At 39.9% G+C, this 24,462-nt stretch overlaps 1 protein-coding gene and 1 pseudogene across 9 annotated transcripts; both read left to right on the top strand.

Moving 5' to 3' along the window:
- The first annotated feature begins 829 nt into the window (after positions 1 to 829).
- LOC148347960 (uncharacterized) lies at positions 830 to 17,283 on the top strand. 9 transcript variants are annotated; one of them, XM_088322417.1, is made up of 10 exons: positions 831 to 1,495; positions 2,853 to 3,164; positions 3,402 to 3,455; positions 5,612 to 5,729; positions 5,802 to 5,946; positions 6,856 to 6,969; positions 8,068 to 8,212; positions 12,382 to 12,530; positions 12,613 to 12,752; positions 16,932 to 17,283. In XM_088322417.1, the coding sequence occupies exons 4-10, from the start codon at positions 5,621 to 5,623 to the stop codon at positions 17,081 to 17,083; spliced, it is 954 nt and encodes a 317-aa protein (XP_088178543.1). In that variant the 5' UTR covers positions 831 to 1,495; positions 2,853 to 3,164; positions 3,402 to 3,455; positions 5,612 to 5,620; the 3' UTR covers positions 17,084 to 17,283. The 9 variants fall into 9 exon arrangements, with proteins under 9 accessions (XP_088178545.1, XP_088178547.1, XP_088178544.1 ...); XM_088322419.1 differs by lacking the exon at positions 2,853 to 3,164 and having other exon boundaries at positions 830 to 1,495; positions 3,402 to 3,451; XM_088322416.1 differs by lacking the exon at positions 2,853 to 3,164.
- LOC148347961 (U2 spliceosomal RNA) lies at positions 8,591 to 8,740 on the top strand (annotated as a pseudogene).
- Positions 17,284 to 24,462: the final 7,179 nt, after the last annotated feature.

Genomic DNA, 24,462 nt, shown 5'->3' with positions numbered 1-24,462 from the left:
TGTTTGGATTTATTTTCGTTTTGTTTCTGTTGCCATTTATGTTAGTTTTGCCGTATGTTGTACTGGACTGAAATGCTAATTTCCCTCATAGATGTTGAGAACAGTGGAGGTTCTAACCACATGGTGTGTGTATGTTGTGTCGCTCATTGCAGGTAAATTGTTCCCAGTTTTTTATACTGGTTATTGTAATTATTTCTTTTTTCACAAATGTATAAAAAGGAAGATGTTGGTTAAAGTTCAGATTAAAAAATATGTCAAGTTGAATTCATTGTAAAAGTTAAAACCACTTTACGATCACTTGTTAAAAGTATCTTGTTAAAATGTATGTAAAAACTATTGTCATAGTTGATTTTCTGAACTGTATTGTATGTCAACTGAAAAGAAAACTATTTGTTGACGATATTGAGAACCAGCGGAGGTGCTAACCACATGGTGTGTGTATGTTGTGTCGCTCATTGCACCAGTCTCCAGCGCGCTGCTAAGGCAACTGTAATAAAAGCTTCATCATCCAGTCCAGCCTGAATGTGGATCCTTAGTGAGACAGGTACACCGCGGTTACATATGTACATTTGATTTACGGATTCTGGCAAATACGGGATGTCGAAAAATATCCGTAGATTACTGTAAGTTAGATTTTGTATTGTGTGCACCTTTTTCCGAGTAGAGGACAGTACTGTAGTGCTTCTTCCCGCCGCGTGGCGCTATGAGAGGTCACCCAGCATCCACACCGAAGAAGAAATCCGGGTTCTACGTTTTTTTTTTGTTTAATATCTCGTGCATCCATTCAATATGGTTGGTGTAAAGCATGGGTCTGCAACCTATGGCGCGCGAGGGGTTAACCAGTGGCACGCGATCGTACAGTAAAGTAATAATGCGCATTTTTACCTGAAATTTAGACATTTTTATTGCGCGCTTTCATTGTTAAGCGATGTGTTTAGAAACACCGGCGTGCGATAAATGAACGAATCAGGTCAGCCGAATCATGACGGCTCCCCGAGCGGAAAAATCTCGTTCTTTCCAGGCAGCGTGGACAGACGAATGAGGCTTTGTGCAAAAAATGACTGTGCTGTTTGTGCCTCGAGAGCGTTGTACCCCGCACGTTAAGTGTTAATCGTCATTACGAGACGAAACATGAATTCAAGGACTCAAGGAGTCTGAAAAGGCGGATACATTGCAAAATCCCCCCCCCCCCCTCGCGTGGGGGGGATTTTGCTGGGCTTCCGACAAAAGCGATCGCATTCTCTGTTGGATATAAAAAAAATATTGTGCGAGTCATTAATCTTGGTGTGGGACACTGATTTACAAGGAACTTTGAAAGTGGCACTCCACACTGAGAAAGTTGCTGACCCCTGGTGTAAAGTGTCAGGAAGAGGTGAGCCCTTTCTTTTCAAACGAAAGTGGAATAAGAAAGCCTAATGCGTTTGAGAAACTGGTCGGAACGCTCTTTTACGGCCACTTTTGACCACGGAGGAGTTCTTGAAGCGCAAGTGAAAAAGTGAGTAAAACCTCACTTTACTTATCTTTATAGAGCATATTATTTTTTATTTTTTTTAGTAAAAAACAATGCAGGTTACTTGTACAAACCCTAAACATACTAATATAAACCATAAACATACAAAGTATAGCACTGAAGCATCTTACGAACAGATTCAACTTATGAACGATCGTCCGTAACCCAACTCGTTCGTAAGTCGGGCACAGCGTCTCTAATTTTCTTAAGGCTGTTCAGACTACAGACTACCATCACATCATTCTTTGATCTGAAAACTCAAAAACCTCAGCGATAGGTAAATGAGCCTTAACATGAGGTAATCCCCATTCCTTTTTTTAAGTTATTTTTTCCTGCTTCTTTCTTCTTTTTCTCTCTTTTTTCCTTTGTCCTTTTATTGGGTTTTCTTCCCGAGCTTTTTCCTTTTTTTCTTGCTTTATGATTTTTGGTTTTTCTCTCCTTTTTCCTATTATGTTTTTTTTCTTCTTTTGTTTCTTTTCTCCTAGATTTTCCCTTTTTCTTCATTTTTACCTCTTTCATATTTTTTTGCTTTTCCCCCTTTTCTGGTTTTTCATTTTTCTTGTATTCTCTTACTTTTCATGTTCCCCAGCCATGTACTTTTTTCTTGCATATTTATTCTTTTATTTGTTTTCCATTTTTCCTTTAATTTTTTTTCTTCTGTTGTTTTTTTTCCTAGCTTTTGCCTTTTCCTCTTTTTATTATTTTTCACTGCTTGCTTTTTTCTTCTTTTTTTCTCTCTTCTTCCTTTGTTTCTTTTATTCTTTTGTATCTTTTTTTCCAAGCTTTTCACTTCTTTTTTATTGCTTGTTTATTTTTTTTCTCTCCTTTTTCCCCGATTCCTTGGACTGTTGGAAATATCGGTGATCCAAGTTGCGCCCTACCCAGACCAGGAATCCAACAAGGATCTGATTCTTTATAGAGCTCCACATCAAGGTTGTGGTAGGAATCTGATAATTCCTTTGGTCTTTGAGTTTTTCCTTGCCCTCATGTAGGTTTTATATCAGGGAATGGTGTGTTAATACTGTAGTCTGTGGTTTGCAATAATCTGTGATCTGTGCAGCCCATTGAGACTCTTTGTGATTAAGGGCTATACAAATAAGCATGACTTGTCTCTGGAGTACTAAACTTTGAGAATCAATGTGCGCTTTTCGCACATACCCATGGATTTGGGGTACCCTAAATTGGAGAACGTCTAAGTTGTTTCTTTTTTTGCTTATTTGATGAACCCTCTTGTTATGTATCTGAATTGTATTGGTGTGATAATAGTCTTAGTCTGTAGAGCCCTTTGGACTTCTTGTGATTAAGGGCTATATAAATAAACATGACATGACATCTCTCGCAGCACGGCGGCGCAGTTCATGTCATGGGAACCTGTCGTAGGTTCAAATCCAGCTCCGGACTTCCTGTGCGGAGTTTGTATGTTCTCCCCGTGCTTGCGTGGGTTTACTCCGGGCACTCCGGTTTCCTCCCACGTTCCAAAAACATGCATTTCAGGTGAATTGGCCTGTCCAAATTGTCCCTAGGTGTGAATGAGCGAATGAGTTGTCTGTCCCTGTGTGCCCTGCGATTGGCTGGCAACCAGTTCAGGGTGTCCACTGCCCGGAGATGGCTGGGATGGGCTCCAGCCCCCCCGCGACCCTAAAGAGGATAAGCGGTACGGCTGATGAGATGAGATGAGATGACATCTCTCTTTTTTTTCTTTTGTTACCTTTTCCAAGCTGATGCTTTTTTATTGCTTTTTTGTTTTTTTTCTTATTCTATTCTTGCTTTTTTCTTCTTTTTCCCATTTTCCTTTTCTCTTTTAGTGTCTTAACTTTTTTTTCCTGTTTCTTGTTTTGTTTGTTTTTTAATTGTAATTTAATTTTTTGTCTTTGTTTGCCTTTTTTTCCAGACTGCCCTCACCGCGACATCCAGTTTTCTTCGGGTGGGCAGAGCATTTCAGTGGGTGCGCACTAAACCCCCTTTGTATGCCCCAGGTTCACAACATGAAGCTGAAAATGCCATAAACCTGACCTTTAATATGAACGGAATGATGAGAGATAAATGGAGATTCTGAAATGTGTTTTTTATAATCATATTTATGAGTGAGGTTTGGCAGCGTACCTTAGATAACTAGTACACGTGACTCTCAACATAGTCATAAACAAGCAAATCACTTAACAGACATTCGTTGACATTGCAAGCACAAAGGAAGGACGCTGAATGGTACGTTGAATTTACTTGCTTGTTTGTGGCTTTATTCATGTAAAACACACTTTATTATGTAAAAAAAAAAGAACTCAAATGTTTGGGTGCACATTTTACATCATTTCATATGTATATATATATATATATATATATATATATAGAAGAAGAAGAATATACCTTTATTGTCATTGTTACAAAATGGGTTAACATATTGTGACAACGAAATTCGGCATGACACTCCAGTTTTACACATTCACAGTGAGGTATGAGCCAAGAAGATAAAGGAACAGAGAAGATAAGGTTATAAAACAAGGGGGATAAGGCTATAGTTATAATTTACATGGTATTTACACAAGAAATGTCGGCATGTGGGATGTTACATACAGTGTTATCGTGATACCGTTGGTCGAAATCTAATCTTAGACCCAGGTTAATAAGTTCCCGACGACTTAAGGTGATAGTTGCCGAGCATGTATTTATCAAAGAAAAGATGAGAGATAAAAGAACACTTAAAGTAAAAAGATTTACTGGAGAGACACGTGAAGGCGCTGCGTATAGACGCGCCGCCATATAGACTGTATGTATCATATATATGTATATATATGTATATATATATATTTATGTATATATATATATGTATGTATATATATATATATATATGTATGTATATATATATATTTATGTATATATATATATATATATATATGTATGTATATATATATATGTATATATAATATATATATGTATATATATATATATGTATATATAATATATATGTATATATATATATATGTATATATAATATATATATGTATATATATATATATGTATATATAATATATATATGTATATATATATATATATATATGTATATATATATATATATATGTATATATAATATATATATGTATATATATATATATATATATGTATATATAATATATATATGTATATATATATATATATATGTATATATAATATATATATGTATATATATATATATATGTATATATATATGTATATATAATATATATATGTATATATATATGTATATATAATATATATATGTATATATATATATGTATATATAATATATATATGTATGTATATATATTTATGTATATATATGTATGTATATATATATATATATATGTATGTATATATATATGTATGTATATATATATATATATATATATATGTATGTATATATATATATATGTATATATATATATATATATATATATATGTATGTATATATATATATATGTGTATGTATATATATATATATATATATATATATATATATATATATATATATATTTATGTATATATATATATATGTATGTATATATCATCATCATCATGTTCATCCGTTAATAAACAACGGGGTAGACTGCTGGAAGTGTGAATTTCCCTACGGGGATGAATAAAGTATCTATCTATCTATCTGTCTGTCTGTGTATATATATATATATATATATATATATATATATATATATATATATATATATGGCAGCACGGTGGAGCAAATCCAGCTACCAGACTTACTGTGCGGAGTTTGTATGTTCTCCCCGTGCTTGCGTGGGTTTCCTCCGGGCACTCCGGTTTCCTCCCACATTCCAAAGACATGCATTTCAGGTGGATTGGCCGTAACATTATTGCTTCAATGTTACTATGATATTATCAGGTTGAATATTAAAAATAGGGTTAAATAGGCTCAGTCAACCAATAAAAACAATTTTACTAGAAAATCACTATGATCCAGCCCTGGTTAGCTATCTTCAGAACAGGTTCGCAGGAACCTCAGCTGAAAGGGGAGAGCCCTGGTTTTACTGAGATTTCATTATAAAAGACTGACTTTACGTGTTGCTCTTGGCAACCCCTAGTGTATTTTGTAACCAATATGATGTACAGGTGAAGAAGATGCATACAATGGGGAAACACAATAGTGGACGTCTTTCTGTCATATTGCTGTCCTTCCTTGTCTATGCAGTCAGTTTGGTGTTCAATGGACTCTCTGTTTTGGGACTGGGTAAGAGAACATGAAATACAACAATAAACATTTGGTGTATTTGACAAACTACTGTTACTTCATTACATGCAGGCCCCTTTAGCACTACAACAGGCAACGTGTCCGACATATTTGTAACAGAGATTACCCCAGCGGGATGGACCTTCAGTATCTGGAGTGTCATTTATGTTTGGTTGACACTTATGATGTTCTACATCCTGGCTAACCTTTGCAGAAAGTATTCAACTTTAAGATATTCATTTACTGTTAATTCCTGACTACAAGCCGATATTTTTTAAACTGCTTTAATAAATACGGTGCGAGGCGGATAGTGGCAAGGGTGTCAACAGACCCTTTCTGTGGATTTCCCCAGCAGTGGCATTCCCCAACCTAGTCCAAATTGTCACCTTGGGTGGTGCCTAGCAGCTGGCTTGGAACTGGTGCGACAAGAAAAAGAAATCCTCACCTGTAATATCTTTCTGTGTAAATACTTTCTGTGTAAAAGGCGAGCATTCAAATATGCATACAAAACACTCCAGTGAGGCATGGAAACATTTTTTGAGACAAATTAGTCCATGTTTTTGCCAACATAATTCATATAATACACAACAGTAGCTAACCGGAGTTTTGACAGTAGATATTCATTCAATACTTACAACGTACACACAAAATTTGGACTTTTGCACCTAAAAATCAAGTCCTCAATTCATACATCTTAACAGCAGTAGAAGTTTATCCATCAAAAACGCTATGCTTCTCTCTCCACATCATAGACCTCAATGTCAGATCTCTGCAAATTAGGGGGGAGAGGAAATTGAGCTAGCTGTAAACTTCACTCTCCTCTACTCCCATTTTATGAACTCAGTTGGGCTTTGTTAAGACATACTTCATAGGGAAAATAGTTTACTTTCAACTTTTTAAACGGCACTCAAAATGATGCACTACACCTTTAAGCCCGCAGCTTTAAATCCGGTGCAGCTTGTAGAAAGACAACATTTAGCTTTGTTCTTAAATTTTCGCATGCAGCTTTTTTAATCAGGTGCACTATGTAGTCCCGAATTAACAGTACCAGTACCCTAAAGTAAAACTTGGGTTAAAAATTATTCTGATTTTTACCCACCCCCTTCTTATTCTATCTTCCTCACAGGAATGCCTACGGCTATGTCTACTGCAGTCCTCCAGTTTTGCCTTACGGATTCTTTATTTGCTGGTGTTTAAATATATGCTTTAATATAACTTGGTTGCTGGTTTGGGACAGAGAGTAAGTTTTTCAGAATGAAATATTACATCTCAAACACAGCCTAAGCTCACCAGTGATGGTTCATTGCGATTTTCTCTTATATTTTATTTTTAACTGACATGATATCATAGTGCATGAGTTTACAACCTTTTTCAAGTGCCTAGCTACCTTTTGTTACTAATTAGCGCAAAGGGGATCCAGATTGCTTTGAATTTCTAAAATAGCAACTTATGTAGACGGTTTGCTGTAAAGCTAAAAAGGTAGCTTGATAGTTAGAAAGTTAAAAGTTAAAAAACTTAAAGAGAGCTAGATTGCTAGCTAAAAGAGTAAAAATCCATCTAAATAGCCGGATAGAAAGCTAAAAACGAAGCTAGATAGCTAACTAGAAAGGAGGCCAAAATTTAGCTTGATAACTAGCAAAAAAGATAAAATGGTACCTAGTTAGCATGCAAAAGTGCAAACTTACCTCGCAAGATAGATAGCTAAATAGCTAAAAAGGTAGGAAGACAGCTAGCTACAAAGCTAAAAAGCTAGAAAATCACAAGAACTAGTGAGCTTAAAAGAAAAAAATAGGCAAATTGAAGAAAAAAGTCCCTCAAAAGGGAGAAAAAAAAAACTGCTTTTTGGAGTCTCTTTGATTGGTCTTGTGTTGCATTCAAATAATTTCCAATTATATCAAGTCCATTTGGTTGCCAACATTGTACTTCCACTAAAAAGTGTGGTTAATTTTTTTTTTTAAAGCTGCGCCGGTACTTTGCCGATTTTCACTTATCGCGGGTGGTTTTGGTTTCCATTAACCACGATAACCGAGGTCCCACTGTATTGTGTAACTAAAGATACTTTTAAAACACAAATGATAATAAAAAGTTAGTACATTTAGTCAATTTATCAAAGGTGAAAAATAATTTACTATTTTCAGAAACCCAACAAAGTGTAACTTGATTCAGGTTTTCGACATTTGCTAATAATTTGGTTGCCACATTGGGGATTAATGTTGCCCATTATTGTTCCAAGCAATACTCACAGACTTTGTGTGAACGCTTAAACCCATGGAATATTACAGGGAACATAGCTACCAATTTATACATTTTGGTGACATGCTCTTTGACATTCCCATAGGTGGATGATCGCTGCACTTGTTTTTCTAATTTTGGTTGCCGGCACAAACTACTCTATGATATTTTTTACCTGCCATGGACTTCATATCTATGGAGCTTGGCTCAAGAAGCACCATAAAATGGACCTGTGGCTTCTTCGGATACTGGTACGGGAATCTTCTCTGACTTTACTATTAAATGAAACAGTAAACATCAAAATGTATTAATACTAAAAGTACCACAGCCAATCCATTTGGCTTTTCTTCAAAAAATGCCCAAGGACAGCCAACTGACTGGATTAGTTTCAATATTGATCTGCAATTGAGGCAAACTCTAGTGTGAACAACACAACTCAGTAATGACCCTTTGCATGCTGAAGAAAATAATGTTAGGTCTGGGTGTAACCAGCCCGTATTTTTGTAGTGTAGGCTTTGATGCTAAATCCTTAGCTTGGCCTTTTGGCCGGCTTTGATGCTAGGTCCTTAGCTTGGCCTTGCAGCAAGGCTTTGATGCTAAGTCCTTAGCTTGGCCTGCTTTGATGCTAAGTCCTTAGCTTGGCCTTGATGCTAGGTCCTTAGTTTGGCCATTTGCCATGATCTTTGATTTTTGCAATCCGGAGATGGAATAAGAGCTTGCTCTGTCCACTCCACGCATCGGCCCGGTATTGCAATACCTCCGGGAACGGTGCAATCGCAATGATCGCAGCAAGGCTTTAGGGCTAGGACCTTAGCTTTGCCTTTTGGCTGAGAGTAAGTGTCCCGGCTCCTAGGCTTTGTAGCGTATTATGAACTGACCGATAACGGATAATGAATAACGAAGATAGAACAATAACCCTTAAAAACCCCAAAACCCCCCTACTTAATGTTGTGTGTGTAGTAGGATTGTAGGAGATTCAAGACAGGCACAAACGGTACGGTTCATAGACTGTTTACTTAACTTCTTCCTCGGCAGTTCTCAAGCACAAGTTCAAGGCTGCACATTAGTATACAGCGACACCGCAAGAAGGGGAGTGTATTACACGACACCACATATTCCCCTTTGTTAGAATAGGACACAAACAGTAGCATTAATCTGAAATAAGCAATAACTCTTCGGTAAGTATGAGCTTATAGAAAACATACATTTCAATATTAATTACCAGATTAGAGGTAAATATTTATCAAAGGTAAGTAATATTGTAAGGAACTATACTGTCATATTGGTAAGCAAAAAGTGTGTAAACCTTGTAAACGTAAACAGACTGTATGAGGATCACATCATAAACAAACATGACAATTTTTAAAACAATGAACATTCATCATGTCTTTTATTTTTTTTTGAACATCACCACATCTTTTCTGTATATATATATATATATATTTTTTTTTTGTAAGTCACGTAATCTTGAAGCCATGCAGGAGCATGTCGTATTCTCGGTGCACTCGGAGAGGGATGTGGTGAGGGCACAGTTTCAGTTTCAGGTGGCTCAGCACCTTGGTTGCTTGGCAGGAGACAAGCATCAGCATCAGCAGGCTGTGGCGCTGAATCAGCAGCACAGGTGGAAGAATGGGCAAGGTGGAAAGCATCCCACACCTTTCCATCAGACAGCAGATAAGTGGCTGGACCCTGGACTGTCAGTGGCTTGGTGAACTTTGAGTGTCCTTTGCCAATGATTCCAGGTTTGCGGATGCGAACCTCTGAGCCAATCTGGAAGCTGGGTGATTTTGCACCACGGCGTTTGTCAGTGTATTGTTTTGACTTCTGTTGTTTGTTTTGTATGTTTTGTAGAATGTTGCCTTTGTCAGCAGTGGGGCGCATGGAGTGAAGACCTGTGATGTGAAGCTTTGTATTCAGTGGTCTACCATGCAACAGTTCAGCGGGGGACACTGAAGTCACGGCATGTGGTGTGGCTCTGTAAGTGTGTAAAAACTCAGTGAAGAAGGCTTTCAGTGGTTTACCTTCGATGTTGGCTGTTTGTAGACAGTCCTTGCAGACTCTGTTGAAACGCTCAATTTCACCGTTGGCCTGTGGGTAGTACACAGTGCTGCGACGGTGTGTGATGTTCCTGTCACTAAGGAATGCTTCACACTCGGTCGACACGAACTGAGGGCCATTGTCAGTAACAATTTCCTGTGGATTACCTTCTCTGCTAAACACAGTGGAAAGAAAAGTCATAACAGAGGCAGAAGTAACATTTGAGCAGAAGGCAATCACAGGCCATCGGCTGTAATAGTCAATGAGGGTGATGGCGAAGCGGCAATCAGCAGGCGCAGAGTGAATAGGACCAATAATGTCCACAGCAACCTTTTCCCAGGCAGCAGTTGGGGTAGACACAGGCTGTAACGGAGCAGTACGTGTGGTTGCGGTTTTGTCATGCTGCAAGCAGGTGGTGCATGATTTGATGGCGAGCTCAACCTGAGAATCCATTCCAGGCCACCAGTACAAGTCTCTCAGTCTATGTTTTGTGTGAACGATCCCTTGGTGTGTAGCGTGAGCAAGTTGGATCATTTTTTCCTGTAGCTGTTGCGGAATCACAACACGATGAGTGCCAGTTGCAGTATGTAGCAGTAAGTTGAAGACAGCCCAACACTGGAATTGGCTTCTTCATGTAGGTCACCAGGCGTACAGTAGGCTTTGAGAGAGGCACGTGCATGAATGAATGTCTGTAAATTCTCTCTGGCAGAATTGAGACTGCTGAACCAGTGTCCACAAGCAGGTCAGTAGTAAGTGACTGTTCATCATTCGCATGGAGAGCAACTGTACTGTGCTTTGAGACTGCAGCTGTAGGGGCTACATGACACACAGTAAGGTCTGGGACAGTAACTTCTCTCACTGATCGAGTAGGAATTGCGCTGCGGCACACTTTACCAAAATGTCCCATTTTTCCACATTGGTTGCATTTTGCATTTTTAGCAGAGCACTTGGGGTCATTTGCTAGATGAGAGTTGGAGCCACAACGGTAGCAGGTTTTGTGTTGAGAAGAGCGCTGTGTATGTGTGCTGCTCCGATTCCTTTTATCTCTCGGTTGCACGAGCTTCACAGGGGCGTCGGGCACGTGCACAGGAGCAATAGCCTTCGCTTCTGCCATAGCGGATTCGATTTGTGTAGCAATAGTGATCGCTTGTCAAGTTTTAAGTCCGTTTCCAACAGCAAGCGTTCTCTGATCCTCGAAGAGGACATCTTCTCAATGAATTGATCCCTAATCATATCATCAGCAAACGTGCCAAAGTCACAGTTAGTAACTAAGTCCCTCAATGTGGCAATGAACTGAGCAGTGGTCTCGCCCGGTCTCTGAGCACGCCGACGGAACGTGCTCCGCTCAGCCACGACATTTATCTTCGGTACAAAGAAAGTTTTTAGCGCATCACAGGCGGATTTGTAAGAAGTGCCAGTGTTGGGAAGGGAAAGAAAAATTCTCTGCCCTTCTGTGCCTAAACAGTGCAGGAGTAGTGCGCGTTTTCGTTTGTCCGGCATGTCGTTTGCAGTCAATGCTAGCAGGTAATTTTCGAACATCTGAATCCACGTCGTGTACAACATCGTAGGCTCACCCGGGGTTTCAAGCAAAGCAGGGGGTGGTGAGATTCCGATACAAGTCATCCTCATCGCCAATATGTTGTGTATGTAGTAGGATTGTGGTAGGATTGTAGGAGATTTAAGACAGGCACGGACGGTACGGTTCATAGACTGTTTACTTAACTTCTTCCTCGGCAGTTCTCAAGCACAAGTTCAAGGCTGCACATTAGTATACAGCGACACCGCAGGAAGGGGAGTGTATTACACGACACCACACTTAAGTTGTATTTTTGGGTTATTCTTGTAGTATTACTGTAGTTGTATTGTTGTGGTATTTTTGTAGTATTTTTGCAGTCTGTTTTTTGTAGTATTTTTATAGTATTAATGCACTTTTTTCATAGTATTTTGGAGTATTTCCACCGTCTTTTTGTAGTATTTCCATAACATACTTTTGTAGTGTATCTGTAGTATTAGTGTAGCATTCCTGTAGTTGTACCCCTTTAGTATTCCTGTGGGGTGTTATATCTACTCCCTCTGAGTCACAAGAGTGGACTTCAGCCAGGATCATGTCCAAAGCCTCCTGAGTGTTGTAGTGCTTCGGCATCTTCAAATGTGAGTGAGTTATTGAAAAAGGGTCGTGTGCACAAGCTCTTTATGCATCTATCAATACCACACCCACAACATTCCATTTGAGCAACCCCGCCTTGCAGATTTTATAGAGCAATGGTGACAAGATAGGCCATTGAGTTTTAAATAACACAGCCTTTTGTCTGTCCGCTGGTCATACTGGAGGGGTAAGAAAATTCCTGGGACTTATAGTTTTAAAAATGTAATGTACCTTCAGGTTCAAAATGGTGTGATGATTTACACAACATGGACAACGATTGCTTCGTTAATAAACTTGTCCATTGTCCTGACCTATGAAGCAAACGTTTCCCAGGCAAATGCCGCTACTGTTTCCTATTGTATTTTGATGGCCGTGTTGCTGGTTTGGTGAGTCCAATGCATATTACTCCAAATATACATTTTTTTCATAATCTCTGTACTATAACAAAAACAAATTATTTTCTTTTAGGTTTTTCTTGCAAAATGTCATCCTGGACAAGCACCTGCGTTATGTTCTCATTGATTATCCAGTTGTTATCTGGGCGCTAACAGGAAACTTTGAAAAAAACTACTATGCAGAATCACCAAGCCGGAGTAGCATCTTCATTGGTAAGAGTGTGATTTACAAGTACAGTGAAGAAAATAAGTATTTGAAAACCCTGCTATTTTGCTCTTTCTTCCACTTAAAAATCATGGATGGGTCTGAAATGTTCATTGTAGGTTCATGTCCAATGTGAGACAGATAAACTAAAATGAAAAATCCAGAAATCACAATGCATTATTTTTCAACTATTTACTTATGTGATGTAGCTGTAAATGAGTATTTAGCACCTGAAAAAAAATTAATGTTAATGTATGGTACAGTAGCCTTGGTTTGCTATTCCAGAGGTCAAACGTTTCCTATAATTTTTCACCAGGTTTGCACACACTGAACGAGGGAGCTTGGCCCGCTTCTCCACACAAATCTTCTCTAAGTCAATAAGGTTTCTGGGATTTTGCTGAGAAACACAGAGTTTGAGCTCCCTACAAAGATTTTCGATTCGGTTTAGGCCATGCTTGGTTTTCCTGGCTGTGTACTTTGGGTCGTTGTTGTGTTGGAAGACCCAGGCACGACCCATCTTTAATGCTCTGACTGAGGGAAGGAGGTTGTTCCCCAAAATCTCACAATATATGGCCACAGTCATCCTCTCTTTAAGGTAGTCCACTTGTCCTGTCGCATGAGCAAAAAAACACCCCCGAAGTAGTTTACAGTAGGGATGGTGTTCTTCGGATTGTAGTCTTCATTCTTCTTTCTCAAAACACGCTTAGTGGAATTATGACCAAAAAGTTTGATTTTGGTCTCATCTGACCACAAAACTCTCCCATGACTCCTCTGTATCATCCCAATGGTCATATGCAAACTTAAGACTGGCCTTGACATGAGCTAGTTTAACCAGGGGAACCTTTCGTGCCATTCATTATTTCAAACCATGACGTCATAGGTTACTACATAAAGTAACTTTGGAAACGGTGGACCCAGCTCAGTTCAGGTCATTGACCAACTCCTGTTTTGTAGATTCAGGGTGATTTCTGACCTTTCTTAGAATCATTAAGACCCCACGAGGTGATATCTTGCATTGAGATTGACCGTCATGTTTAGCTTTTTCCATTTTCTAATGATTGCTCCAACAGTGGACCTTTTTTCATCAAGCTGCTTGGCAATTGCTCTGTAGCACCTTCTAGCCTTGTGGAGGGCTACAATTTTTGTCTCTGGTGTCTTTGGACAGCTCTTTAGTCTTTGCCATGTTACAAGTTAAAGTCTTACTGATTGTATGGGGTGGACAGGTGTCTTGTGCAGCTAACGACCTCAAACAGGTGCATTTGATTCAGGATGATACATGGAGTGCAGGTGGACTTCTAATGGGGCAGACTAAAAGGTCTTTCAGGGTCATAATTGTAGATGATACACAGATGTTCAAATACTTATTTGTAGCTGTATCACACAAATAAATTGTTAAAAAATCATGCATTGTGATTTGTGGATTTTTCTTTTTAGTTAATATCTCTTACAGTGGACATGCACCTATGATGAAAATGTCAACCCCCTCCATGAATTCTAAGTGGAAGAAATAGCAAAATGGCAGGGTGTTCAAATACTTATTTTCTTCACTGTATATCATGTACTGTATTGTTTCCTTGACTCTGTTTTGGGTTAAAACCATGGGCGTAACCAGCACATTTTTGGGGGTGCTCAAGCACCGCCAAATTCAACCCAAGCACCCCCTGAAAATGATAGTATGTGTTAAACGCCCTTTTAGCTTGATAAAGGACATGATAGGCTTGACTATGACAAAATGCAAAATAAGAAAAACAATACAGCGGCGGAAATACACCACTGCATGAAATGGTTCGGCCCATATGATTTCTAGCACTGCATAGTACTATTTCTGCAGAAATATTTTGTAGTATTTCTATTGTACAATTTTTGTAATACATCTGTAGTATTACTGCAGTGGATTTTTAAAAATATATTTCTGTCATAATATTGATGTAGCAGTATTTTTGTATAATGGTGTGACCGTAAGGGTATTTTCGTAGTATTTCTGTAGAAGTGTTTTGAGGTATTTCCCTACTTGTATTTTTGTAGTATTCCTGTAGTATTGTTGATGTTACTCTAGTTGTATTTTAGTAGTATTCCTTAGTAATATTTCTATAGTAGCATTTTTGTAATATATCTGTAGTTTTGCTGTAGTCATAATTTGGTAGTATTGTTGCAGTATTACTGCAGTTTTATTTTTATAGTATTTTTAGTAGTATAACTGCATTTGTATTTTTGTGGTATTTCCAAAATAGATTTTTTTTTTTAGTATTCTTATACTTTTACTTTAGTTGTATATTTGTAGTACCTCTGCGGTCAGATTTATGTTTTATTTCTCTAGTATTTGTACTGTACTGTGGATTACTGTACTGTACCATATTTTGTAATATTTCTACATTAGTTTTTTTGTAGTATTTCCATAGTACATTTTTTTGTAGTATATTTGTAGTATTTCTGTCATAATATTTATGTAGAAGTATTTTTGTATAATAGTTTTGCTGTAGTGGTATTTTTGTAGTATTTCTGTTGAGGTATTTTGAAGTATTCCCATACTAGTATTTTTTATTCTTCCTTTAGTATTTTTAACATAACAGTAGTTGTATTTTGTAGTCATTCAATAGTATTTTTTTCTTTATCAGAATGAAGAAAAAATAACATGTTGGGTACATGGTTTTAAGCACTATATTTGATGTTTAGTTTTGTAGTATTTTTGTTGCAGACACACAAAGAATGGGGACAAAGTTGGCGCCAAAAATATTCCTAGTACTATATTCACTATTATGTAATATTTTCTTTATATTCTGAGCATTTTTGTTTAGCGAGTCAGATGTATAAACCTTATGGGCCGCTCGCATGTGGCCCGTGGGTTGTAATTTACCCACCCCTAATATGGGTGCCCAGCATCCCCAAAGCTCTCAAACCTAAAATGGCACCAGTTTAAAACATCCAGAAGTGACGTCACAAGATCATAGTCGTGGACCCATTCGGGATAGTGAGAAAAAATGAGTGCAGAAACACAAAACTGTGCATAAACAGAGGTCTTAATTCTGACATTATTCGGTCCACAGGAAGTCAGTGGGCGGAGCAATAATCCTGGTCTGGTAAACTCATTTAGCAAGGCGACAATCCAAGGGTCTGGAAGGCGTTACTCTTGATCCTAAAGGGTCGTCAAGAGTTCGAAACACTGGAATAACAACTAGGCAGTGACAAGAGGGCTCTGGACGTGAAAGGGAAGGCAATGAATTAGCACAAAGACATGGGGACAGACTGTTTAACAGAAGAAGTACCACAGCAAAGCCGTTTGTTTTTTTTAGATAGCATAGCCAATGGACACCCATCTGACTGGATTAGTTTCACCAATTAACTGCAATTGAAGTAAACCCTGGTGTGAACAACACAATTTAGTAATCACCCTTCGAATGCTAATGGGAAGAAAGTTTGGTGGGGGTGTAACCAGCCCAGATTATTGGAATATTGTCGTATTTTTGTGGTACCTTTATTGTATTTCAGCAGTCTGATTTTTGTAGTATTTCTGTAGTATTTTATGAAATTACTGTACTTTTTTTGGTAGTATTTTGTAGTATTTCTACAGTGTTTTTGTAGTATTTCCATTTTTTCTGTGGGATCTCTGTAGTATTTTTGTAGTATTCTTGTCATGTGTTATATATTCTCCCGGAGTCACACGAGTGGACTCAGCCAGGTTCATGTCCAAAGCCTCCTGAGTCTTACAGTGATTACCAGGACCCTTGCTTCAGTGATTACAAGTTACAAAATAAAATAAAATACAGTGCAATCCGCCATTCTCTTTCCAAAAGGGATTGACAAAATGTCTCTCCCTGCCTCTTATGAAAAAAAAGGCATGGATTAGACAACATGGAGACTGAAACTTAAATGGCAAAGAAAATAAGTCGCATATTTACAAACAGGACTTTGTTAAGACTGAACCCAGTTGGATGTTCAAGGTTGTATGATAAGAGTATGGTGCTGGGAAATTATTCAAATAATGAAAACTTTGAAACATTAAGTTAACACAAGAAGTTAATACTTCATTCAAATATTTTGATTACCATAATGTGCATTTATAACAACTAAATTGATAAAGTGATTATGAAAGTAAGGATGTTGAATGAATAATAAAACTAATGAAGCTGGAAATCCGTTGAGGTCGACATTGGATCATTCAGTTGAGCTGTATTTCCTTTCACTTCCAGCTGTGATGCTCGCGGAAGCGTCATTGTTATATGCCGTCCGCCTTGCTCTGGTGATTTGGCGACACTACAAGCAGCCACTGTACGATGGCGTGGCCCAAGAAGATATGGATCCAACAAAGACTGTGATTCGACAAAAGAAAGCACTAAGATGAATGCCCAGACCAGTGTTTTTTAAACCAATGTGCCTCGGCACAGTAATTCATTGTCATACTGTGCCGTGGAAAATTATCCAATTTGTGTGCCTGTGCGGTCGAGCTAAAGCTTTATTTAGAATTGACTTTTACCAGAGATTGTACGGTACTGACTGGTGGTGTCCGGTGTGATTTTTCAATAAAATAAATGAAGAGGTTAAAAATTACTTGCCTTAACCCATTATGCCTGTTTGTCTATTATACATCATGTTTTTTCTTATTAACCTACACCACAATAAGTGTAAGGACTGATGTCTTTTTGACCCAATGCAAATAATTTACTGCTGATTGACTAATGTTGGGGGAAAAAAAATGTAGCGTTTATCGTCTTATACTCAAAAAATAAAATATAAAATCCTTCACTATAAACACTATAGCAGTGATGTCAAACTCCGATTTTCTGTTTTTAGGCAGAGATCAGACCAGTGAAAGAATGTCAACACCAAAGTTTTAGCTTAGCTTTTCACTATTGCGCTTTATCATTCAGCCTTCATGAGTAGTACCCTACATGTTATATACACAGATGAAAAGGGACCTTTTCTAAATACAACACACCTATTCACAAACAACGGGCGAAAAATGAAAAAAGAGGGAAAGCAAGAGAGAGAAAAGAGAGAGAAAAGGAAGAGAGAGCAAAAGAAGGTAAAAATACACAGAGGGAAATAGACAAAGAGTAAAATTGAAATAGAAAGAGAGACAGAGAGTAAAAGAGAGGGATAGAGAGTGAGAGAAAAAGGGAGAGAAAGCGAGAAAAGAAAGAAATACAAGTACAGCGTTTGTGAGAGGCACCTGGCTTTGGCAACATTAAGTGGACATATTTCAACCTGCAGCTCATTTTTCTCTTGCGCTTTCCTCAGCGTTGTATCGCGGGCCGGATTCCATCCCTTAGTGGGCCTGATACGGCCCGCCTGTTTGACACCCCTGCTTTACACCAACCATACAGTATTGAATGGTTCCACGAGATATTAAACAACAAAAATGTCAAACTTCTTAGCGAGCTGGAGATACAGTACAGGATGTTTACACACAAACTGGGACTGAACAGGAAACGGAAGTCGGATTTCTTCTTCTTCTCCTTCTTGCAAAATACAAAATCTACAGCAATGTCCAGATATTTTTCGACATCCGGAAAGAAATGTTCGTATCTACCGTTGTTTGTAACTCGAATGTTCGTAAGTAGGGGATCGTCTGTATATCTGGATCTGTACAGTTCTTGTAGAATGTTGAGCAGAAAGTAGCAATTATGTAATGATCATCTGTGACTGCATCATTAATATTTAATTCATGAATATTATTGATAAGGGCATGATGTTTTTCGAGGCTGAAAAAAATATTGTTTTGCCCCCTGTAGGGATTTTTCCAGCTTTAATTTTAAAAAATCAGGAACAAATTAGTCTTACCTGCAATCAGTAAACAAACTTGCCTTGAGGTGTTGCTTTTGCTCCACCATAAATCTTTTTTTTCTCTGAAGGATGCTTTAATTTCCTACACTGATAAAAATATAATTATGTTATTACTTTGAGTTATTTGAGTTCTGATATGAATTACTAATCCCAAGAATATTGATTTATAGAAACCAGGCCAATTGAAATAGGACACACACTTTATTAACATAGAGAATCAATGATATAAAAAAAAGGAGGGGGGATCTGCCGGAGATTATGGTTTTCAACCACTGAAAGTTACTAGCACAAAAAGGAAGTTTCCATTATAATGCTAGTCGATTTTGGGGAGATTCCCTTCTACAGAAAAAAAATGCTTATTCCCAAGAACCAGCAAACATGGTGTTAAATCTGAAACAGTCTTCTTACTTGTTGTTGCGAAAAGACTTGGTCTTGTTCTCCGGATGGTCGCAACGTATGGCCCACCTGGTGAACTGCGATAAGTCAATCAGGAAAGAGATAAAGAGACCGGCTATCGCTGACCAAAATCTTTTTATATGGACCAGTGACGCTCGACCAGATCATGCCTCTATGGGTGTGGTCTTAGTTATCTGAGACCACCAGATTCGGATGACGGTGTTTGAAGTTGCTAAACTTGTTAGAAAGACAAAGAAGTGAGAAATGTGTGTATGTTCTGTACTTGAGAATGCCCCTCCAATCTACATAAATGTCCGGTGAGAACATTATTTTATCAATACATAGCCTTGGATGATTTGATTTCATTTCAACTTCATGTTATCAGATTTCATTGTGGTACATGGTGAATTGGTACGTTCGGGACCTGTCCAAAAGGGGACGCCGTCGTTCCATCCATTCCAAAGCAACCCACCCAAAACAAAGAAGGTGGAAGTCATTTTTGTGCTGGGATTATTTGCTCTACATCCCCCCTCTTCTATTCATTAGCGCGTGATCTAATAAAGGCATTTTTGCTTTTTGGCGATATGACTCATCTATCTTGCATTGTGCGAGAGACAATTCTTCTTTTTCTTCTGTTGTTAAGGATTAAAAATCTTTATTGGACAAATTGGTTTTAATAGATATTATCTTCAACTCTTCCTCTTTTCTGTCTTTGGCAGATTGTGCTCCACTATTTCTTAGGAATTTTCCTATCTCATATTTCAGTAATTTCCAGTTAATCCCATAGCAGTTTTTGTTATTTGCTGTATTTCAGTAATGTGAAATCATCTCCCTTATTTTATTACTAACAACGTCATTATGTAACATTAAGGAGTTAGGTTTCCAATAACCTAAATTCGATATGCAATTTTGGCCCAGTGGATAGAACAGACAGAAATACAAATGGCTTTATGGTCTATGAATGGCATTGAGCAAGTGAAAACCTCAATTTTATCCTTATTCAAACAGTCAGATATTAGCCAATAATTTTGGCAAGATTGTCAAGAACCAGATTTATTGCTCAAAGTGTACACTCTAAAACTGTGATTTCTCTCCCTCCAGATATCAACCAATTAAAATCTACTTATGAATTCAGTTAAATATGATTATGATCTTAGGGCCCGGTCACACAGCCGTTTGCGTCTGAATCATGGCCAGAAATTTCTGCCTGTGAAGCAGACGCTGTTGGACGCTTAGAGATCGCCATACAGACGAGATACAGCAGTGCTTTACACGCGGTCGGAAATTCACACGCGGTTGGCAGCGCAAAAAAGTTTTGCGCTGCTCAAAACTTTAGGGCCCGGTCACCAAGCCTTTCACGGGCGTATCGAGGCTGAATCACGGCCAAATATTTCTGCTCGTGAAGCATCTGCCGGCTCTTCCAGGGAGGCGGGCAGTTCCCCGACATTCCGGCCAATGGTCTCGACTCATCACAAGGCAATGGATGTGGATCGCGGGTCGCTGTCAACCAAGGAGCGTCAGCGGCATTTCTCTGAGGGACTCTGCCTGTATTGTGGAGGAAATGGACACCAGGTCTCTTCATGCCTAGCAAAAGGGAGAGCTCGTCGGACCTAGGAGGCGTCCAATTGAGCTCAGCCCTTATCAAGACCTCCTGGACCCAGCGACCTGTCCTAGAAGTTTGCCTCCTAATCCCCAGCTCCCCCAAGACTCTGACGGCACTTGATTCCGGTGCCGAGGCCAATATCCTAGACATCGCCCTTGCACAAGACCTGGGGTTAGCACTTGCTCGTCTCCCGACCCCGGTATCTGCTCGATCTCTGTTGGGCACTGTAACACAAATTACTGAGCCAGTGGAGATGAGACTGTCCAGGAACGACTGCGAGCGGATACGTTTTCTCCTGCTTCATTTCCCCGGTCAAACGCTCATCCTGGGACACCCATGGTTGGTGCAGCACAACCCACACCTCGACTGGCGTTCAGGGGCAGTCCTGGAATGGGGGGTCGAATGTCATCGGACCTGTCTGCGCGCCACTTCTCACCCCAACCGGCCTGTGTCCTCAAAAACTTCACCAGACTTGTCTAATGTTCCCGGCTGTTACCACCACTTACAGGGGCCAACTCTCTACCCCCACACCGACCCTATGATTTTGCTATAGATCTCCTACCGGGCTCCACCCCTCCCCGGGGCCGTCTCTACTCCCTCTCATCACATCTATCATACGGCCATCATCGTCGCCGGCAGGAGCGGGGTTCTTTTTTCTGGGGAAGAAGGAAGGATCCCTGTGCCCCTGCATCGATTACTGTGGTCTGAATGAAATCACGCTAAAAAATCGGTACCCCTTACCACTGCTCTCCTCCGCCTTCAAGCTGCGTCAGGGGGCCACGGTTTTTTCCAAACTAGACCTCCGCAGCGCGTACCACCTGGTTCGTATCCGGGAGGGCGACGAGTGGAAGACCGCGTTCAACACTCCAACCGGGCACTACGAGTATCTAGTCATGCCCTTCGGCTTGACCAATGCTACTGCCGTCTTCTAATCCCTCATTAACGACGTGCTGCGTGACATGCTTCACCAGTTTGTTTTCGTCTACCTGGATAATATCCTAATATTTTACAAATCCTTGAAAGAACACACGCGGCATGTCCAGCTCGTCCTTCGTCCCCTTCTGGAGAACTCGCTCTTCGTCAAGGTGGAGAAGTGTGAGTTCCGGGCCAAGACCGTGGCCTTCCTAGGGTATATCGTGGCGGAGGGGAGGATCCAAATGGACCCTGCCAAGGTATTGGCGGTCACCTCCTGGCCCGTCCCTAACTGCCACAAGAAACTCCAACAGTTCCTTGGGTTCGCCAACTTCTACCGTCGTTTCATTAGGAACTATAGTGTGGCGGGCCCCCTCACGGCACTCACTAGTCCCAAGGACCCATTCTGATGGTCAACGGTGGCCAACGACGCCTTCGCCGCCCTCAAGGCCCACTTTTCCTCGGCCCCCATCCTCCAGGTACCTGACCCTGAATGTCAACTTGTCGTGGTAGTGGATGCCTCGGATGTTGGGTTTGGGGCTGTATTGTCCCAGAGGTTGGCCGAGGACCACAAGATGCACCCCTGCGCCTTCTTTTCGCGTCGTTTGTCCCCTGCCGAGTGTAACTACGACATAGGAGACCGTGAACTGTTGGCCATAAAACTGGCGTTAGAGGAATGGCGACACTGGCTGGAGGGGTTTCGGTTCCGTTCCTTGTATGGACCGGTCACAAGAACTTGCAATACATTCGCTTGGCCAAGCGCCTGAATCCATGGCAATCACCCTGGTCCCTGTTCTTTGCCCGGTTTAATTTCACCCTTTCCTACCGCCCGGGGTCAAGCCTGATGCCCTCTCCCGCCACTTTCAGAAGGGGAACAACCAACCCCCGGGCCCGGCCACCATCCTCCATCCTCCCTGCCTCCCGCGAAGTAGCTGCACTCACCTGGGACATTGAGGACAGAGTCAAGGAGGCGCTCTGGGACCAACCAGGGCCCCGTACCTGTCCAGAAGGGCGGAGAATCTCCGATCAGAGGTTCTTCAATGGGGGCATGACTCTCGCTTGTCCTGCCACCCGGGGGCAGCCAGGACTAGTAGTTTTTTTGTCCCAACGTTTCTGGTGGCCATCTTTGTTGAAGGATGCTCGCGAGAACATTAAAGCCTGTCAGACCTGCTCCAGGGACAAGTCATTGAATCAGCCTCCAGCCGGCCTTCTCCAGCCCCTGCCTGTCCCCAAACGTCCCTGGTCCCACATCTCTCTGGACTTTGTAACTGGGCTGCCTGCTTCGGAGGGGATGAAGACCATCCTTACCATCGTGGATCGATTCAGTAAGATGGTCCACTTCGTGGCCCTGCCAAAACTGCCCTCTGCCAAAGAAACTGCGCAGGCAGACCAGCTTCATGTTTTCAGGATTCATGGCATTCCGAAGGGCGTTGTTTCGGACCAAGGTCCTCAATTTTCCTCGAGTTTTTGGAAAGAGTTCTGCCGACTTTTTGGGGCCTCAGTAAGCCTCTCATTCCCCCCACAGTCGAACGGACAGTCGGAGCGGATTAACCAAGAGCTAAAGACAGCTCTATGCATGGTCTCCCAGAGTCCAGACTTGAATCCGATCGAACATATCTGGAGAGATCCGAAAATGGCTGTGCACAAACGTCTCCCATCCAACCTGATTGAGCTTGAGTCTTATTGCAAAGAAGAATGGGCAAAACTGCCTAAAGATAGGTGTGCTAAACTTGTGGGATAATATTCAAAAAGACTTGAGGCTGTATTGGCTGCCAAAGGTGGATCAACAAAGTATTAAGCAAAGGCTGTGAATACTTGTGTAAATGTGATTTCTTAGTTTTCTATTTTTAATAAATTTAAAAAAAGGAAAAAAAAAACGTTTTCACATTGTCATAATGGAGTATTTTGTGTAGAATTTTGAGATAAGAGATTAAATTAATACAATTTGGAATGAGGCTGTAACATAACAAAATGTGGAAAAAGTGAAGCGCTGTGAATACTTTCCGGATGCACTGTATATGTATAATATATATATATATATATATATATATATATATATATATATATAGATAGATACTTAATTCATTACCGTAGGGAAATTCACACTTTCAGCAGTATCCTTGTGTTGAAAATACAATCATAATAAAATAAAATAAATAGAATGTGTCATAATAGTCTGTAATAATAGTTCCCAATAGTCTTTGATTACTGCAGCCATTTGAGACTCTTGTGATTAGGGGTTATACAAATAAGCATGACTTGACTGACTTGAATACATAAATACTCAATATAACGTGTTGATAGAGTATTTAAATAGTGCTGCATAAAATACACGCTGTAATAAAAATAGGGTAAAATGCAAATGTGGGTGTGTGGTTTAATGTGGTCTTTTACTTCCCCGGGTAGAGTTAAAGAGCCTCGTGGCATGAGGAAGAAATTATCTCCTCAGTCTGTCTGTGGAACAAGACTGGCAGCAGTCTGTCGCTGAAGCTGCTCTTCCGTTTGGAGATGATGCTTTGTAGTGGATGTGATGAATTGTCCATGATTGACCGCAGCTTTTTCAGTGCCCGTCTATCAGCTACAGTTGTCAGGCTGTCCAGCTCTGTGCCCACAACAGAGCCCGCTTTCCTCACCAGTTTATTAAGACAAGAGGCATCCTTCTTCTTCTCCCCAACATGCTGCCGCATAGAAGAGGGTGTTTGCCACAACAGTCTCATAGAACATTTGCAGGAGCGTTTTGCAGATGTTGAAGGACGCCAGCCTTTTGTGGAAGTACAGTCTGCTTTCCCGCATAAAGCCTCTGTTTCGGCAGTCCAGTCCAGTCCAGTACATATATACATATACTGGACTGTCTCAGAAAATTAGAATATTGTGATAAAGTTCTTTATTTTCTGTAATGCAATTAAAAAAACAATAATGTCATACATTCTGGATTCATTACACATCAACTGAACTATTTCAAGCCTTTTATTATTTGAATATTGCTGATTTTGGCTTACAGCTGAAAAAAACTCAAAAATCCTATC

This window comes from Urocampus carinirostris, chromosome 18, assembly GCF_059441175.1.
Source record: "Urocampus carinirostris isolate Australia breed hairy pipefish chromosome 18, RoL_Ucar_1.0, whole genome shotgun sequence".
In the NCBI taxonomy this organism is placed as follows: Eukaryota; Metazoa; Chordata; class Actinopteri; order Syngnathiformes; family Syngnathidae; genus Urocampus; species Urocampus carinirostris.
The sequence above is the reverse complement of the archived record's forward strand: the minus strand, read 5'-3'. Positions and strand labels throughout refer to the sequence as shown.